We start from the raw sequence: 3,881 nt of genomic DNA on the forward strand, positions 1-3,881 counted from the left end.
CACGATGGCTGGCATTAATACAAAAAAAAGGGGATAAACTTCTATCGATTTTCCACATGGCAATCAAAAGTGATCATTTTGGGGAAAAAAAAAAAAAATCAAGGACACTGAATGCAACTCACCATTCTCTCGCAGGTAAATACAATACCATAGACTTCTACTAAATATTTTTGGAGACTCTACAGCCTCGTTCATCATTTTAAAAAGTTTTGTTTTGTAACACTAAATCCTATCACTTCTTCCGAACCAATCATGATGCCAGTAGCGAACTTTTTTCCGTTTAAGTTCTTTTTTTAAGTTTCGCAGCTACACTCACCTCTTCATCAACGCGGGGGTGCAGCTTCCCCCGGACCTGCGTCCACTGCAGTTTCAACAGTTTTCCCAATTCACCCACTATCAAGACCGGGCAATTCTTTGGATCAACGTCTTCCATCGAACATTCGCAAAATTCCAACTCTGCAGCAGCCATGTCCCCGATCTACGCGTCAAGCTTGAAGGAACCAAATGGGCACACGCTGCCGTTTTCAGTCTCGCTTAACGCTTCCCCGATGAAGCCCAAGCACGCATGCCTACCGCTTTTCCGGTTGCGCGCCCTCCAGGCACCGGAAACTCGCGCCTTAAAGGGTAAGGACGCGCTAGTGACAGCTGCGGAAGTACTGAATAATAATTGCAGGCTTTTTATTATATATAGCCAAAAATGGCACGCCTCGTGATACTAGATAGATAGATAGATAGATAGATAGATAGATAGATAGATAGATAGATAATGGCACGCCTCGTGATACTAGATAGATAGATAGATAGATAGATAGATAGATAGATAGATAGATAGATAGATAGATAGATAGATAGATGTTTTTCTAACAACAAAATAATGTAGTTAACCGTATGAGACGGCACCATTTTCAAACACCACTTGTGTGCATTTATGGCAGGGCCTTGAGAGTTAAATCGTGCCTTACGAGGCTTCATGTTCAGGCAACCATAAATTGGATCAAATGGGTTTAATAAATGTGTTAACGACCTTGAGTGTTTATTAATGTTCTGCAGCTTACTAGGGTGAGTTTCTTCCGTGTGTCAGATTCTTTGTTGCTTTAATAATACTAATATTATTTATATAAAGCATGCCCCATGTTCAAATACATTAACAGATTTTCAACAGGGTACAGCAGTAATAACAACAAAAGCTCCATAATTGTAACTGGATAAAGAATATTAATAAAAGTAATAAATAACAAGACTTAATCGAATGAAACATAGGACTTAGGTTTAACATACAAACATTCAGCGGGTTGGAAAATGGATGGATGGACAATAAATAATTAAATACACAAACAGGAATGAAGGACACAGTGCAAGGAGGCAATGAACACCTTTTGAGATAAAGCGTTCCATCATAAAGATATGGATGGAGTGGGTTTGGATAAATTAAATACCGTATTAATCAGAAAGGTTTTATGTTGCCTGTTACAAGAATAAAATGAAGGTGCAGATCTAATTAATTTACTGTAGTGAGGCCATTCCAAAGGTAAGTGTTTAGCACAAGACAACTAGAGTAGACTTTTTGGATTGCAGTTTGCTGAATAAGTTTATTTGCCAGAGTTTTTAAAGCTTTATAATTTAGCAACTGAACTTTGTATTCAATCCTAGGACACACAGAGAGCCAATTATGACTCAGCAGAGTAAGCATAGCCTGTATGTGCTCACTGCTGTCAGACTAGAGTGAGGCCTCATGCTGCAGCGTTTTGAGTGATGTAAGATGGGAAGGTGCACCTGTTAGCAGAAAGTGACAGACTTCAGTCCAGGTTGTAATGAAAGCACAGGGAATTGTCTCAATATAATAAAGAACATGCAGACATGCGATATGTTGTGTGGGTGAAAGTGAGAAGCTTTCTGTGCGTAACTTATTCATCTCACATAAGAAAAGTGGTAATCAAAAATGGCAGCAAAGTTCCTCACAGAAGAGAAAGGAATGATAACATTAATACACAGAGTGAAAGAAAAGGAGTTAATTTTCATAAGTTGGGCCATAATGACAATTAGGATGAGCTTGTTTACATTCAGTTGTATCTAAAATCTGGAGCAAGTACAAAAAAAAGACCAAGGAAAATGTCAAAGCATCAGGACAGAAACTTCAAAGTAATATGCCTGGAAAATAGAAAATGCACAACAAAAGAAATGAAAAACAAATAAGCAGAAACAAGAGTCAATGTTTGTGACCAAACTGTAATGGGACTTACATACTGAAAAATCAAACATTAAGCCATCATTAATACCTAAACAGAAGAAACCAAGGGTACAGTGGGCTAAATAGAAAGAGTCATTGACTGTGGATGATTGGATGAAAGTAATATCCTGTGATGGATCATGAATCTGTAATGGCCAATGAAATGATACTGGAACTTTTGTTTGGTGCCTTTCCAATGAAATATAAGATGACTACTTGAAAAAAACAAGCAAATTTCCACACTCATTGTGGATATCAGTTGTATGTTAGGTTAAGGACCAGGGGAGATTGCAATCATTACCTCTACAGTAAATGCACAGGTGTACATTGAAATTTTGGACACTTTTCTCATTCCATCAATCAAAAGTAGGTCTGGTGATAATGAAGTAATTTTTCAAGATGATAATGCATCTTGCCACAAAGCAAAGAGTGTTAAAGATTTTCTTCAGGAACGGCTTAACAACTCAATTACTTGGCCAGCCAACAGTCCAGATCATAATCCGTTTAAAAATTTATGGTAGAAATTGAAAAAAAAAAAGGTCCATGACTAGGCTCATTCTGCAAAGCTGATCTGTCTACTGCTATACAAGAAAGTTGGAACCTGATTGATGAAGAATGTTTTTCATTAGTCCATGCCTCAAAGAATTTAAACTGTCATAAAAGCCAGATGAGGTGCAACCAAGTACTAATTGTAATTTTTTTCCTCATCATTGAGTGATTCCATAATTTTTTCCTTTACTTGGTCTGAACCAAAAATGTATACAATTGTTGTAATTAACGGCACCATTAATTACCACAAAGGTATGTTTTACAATGCCAAAATGTTCAGCTATTAAATAAAATAGTTTTGTATCATACCTATTTTGTTTTGTTTTTTTTGCAACAACATAAAACTGCTGAATGAACATCTTCCAAGTTATTATTCCATAATTTTTATCAGGGGTGGTAGTTTGCATTTTTTATATTTTCCTTCAGAGTCAATGTTTGACCAGTGATTCCAAAATAGACCAAAGTGTTTGTCCAGACACTGTGACTAATGTTGCACAGGCAACAATGGAGCAACATTTTTCATACATGAAAACTTGCAGATACCAGAACAGATTTGAATACTTAAAAGATATGTCTATAAATTAAGATTTTATTTAAAATAAAACCTGTTATCGAGCATGTGAATTTGAAATAAAAATACACACTAAAAAGTCACATTCCATCAGAATTTCAAAGGATTGTCTTTAAATTTATGGAGCAGAAACAAAGAAACACATGATTCAGACTGGGAATTTGTAAATTAAATAACAGTTGGTGGTGTTGTAATATGCTGTATTGTATCAACAAATAAAACATTTCACACATTTTATAAATCTGTTTTTTTTCTAGTGGTGGATCATGGAGTGCCACAGTCTATAGATACTGCAAATAGATGCAAAGCATAAACTAAACCTAGAAGTAATGCAAGTGTGCTCCAGGGCACAATTGAACCTGGACAAATTACTGAAATGAGGAATATGTACACAGAGGGGAGAAATGCAAACTTCCCGATGAAAACAATCAGCCAGGAATAGAAACTGGGTAAAAAAGCAGTGGGATAAGAACTGTATCTGCCGAAAAAATGTGCACCCATATCAGGTAAACTTTAAAATGAATTTTCATAATA

At 36.2% G+C, this 3,881-nt stretch overlaps 1 protein-coding gene across 1 annotated transcript in view; it reads right to left on the bottom strand.

Annotated features, from left to right (window-relative positions):
• The window catches only part of LOC114653398 (probable aminopeptidase NPEPL1), a 52,423-nt gene extending 51,863 nt beyond the window's left edge, over positions 1-560 (bottom strand). The window contains exon 1 of the mRNA XM_028803690.2: positions 317-560. Within this exon, the coding sequence (XP_028659523.1) occupies positions 317-469 (153 nt within the window). The 5' untranslated portion in view covers positions 470-560. The remainder of the gene's footprint in view (positions 1-316) is intronic.
• Between the last annotated feature and the right edge of the window lie 3,321 nt (positions 561-3,881).

Source organism: Erpetoichthys calabaricus, chromosome 6 (genome assembly GCF_900747795.2).
Source record: "Erpetoichthys calabaricus chromosome 6, fErpCal1.3, whole genome shotgun sequence".
NCBI lineage: Eukaryota > Metazoa > Chordata > Cladistia > Polypteriformes > Polypteridae > Erpetoichthys > Erpetoichthys calabaricus.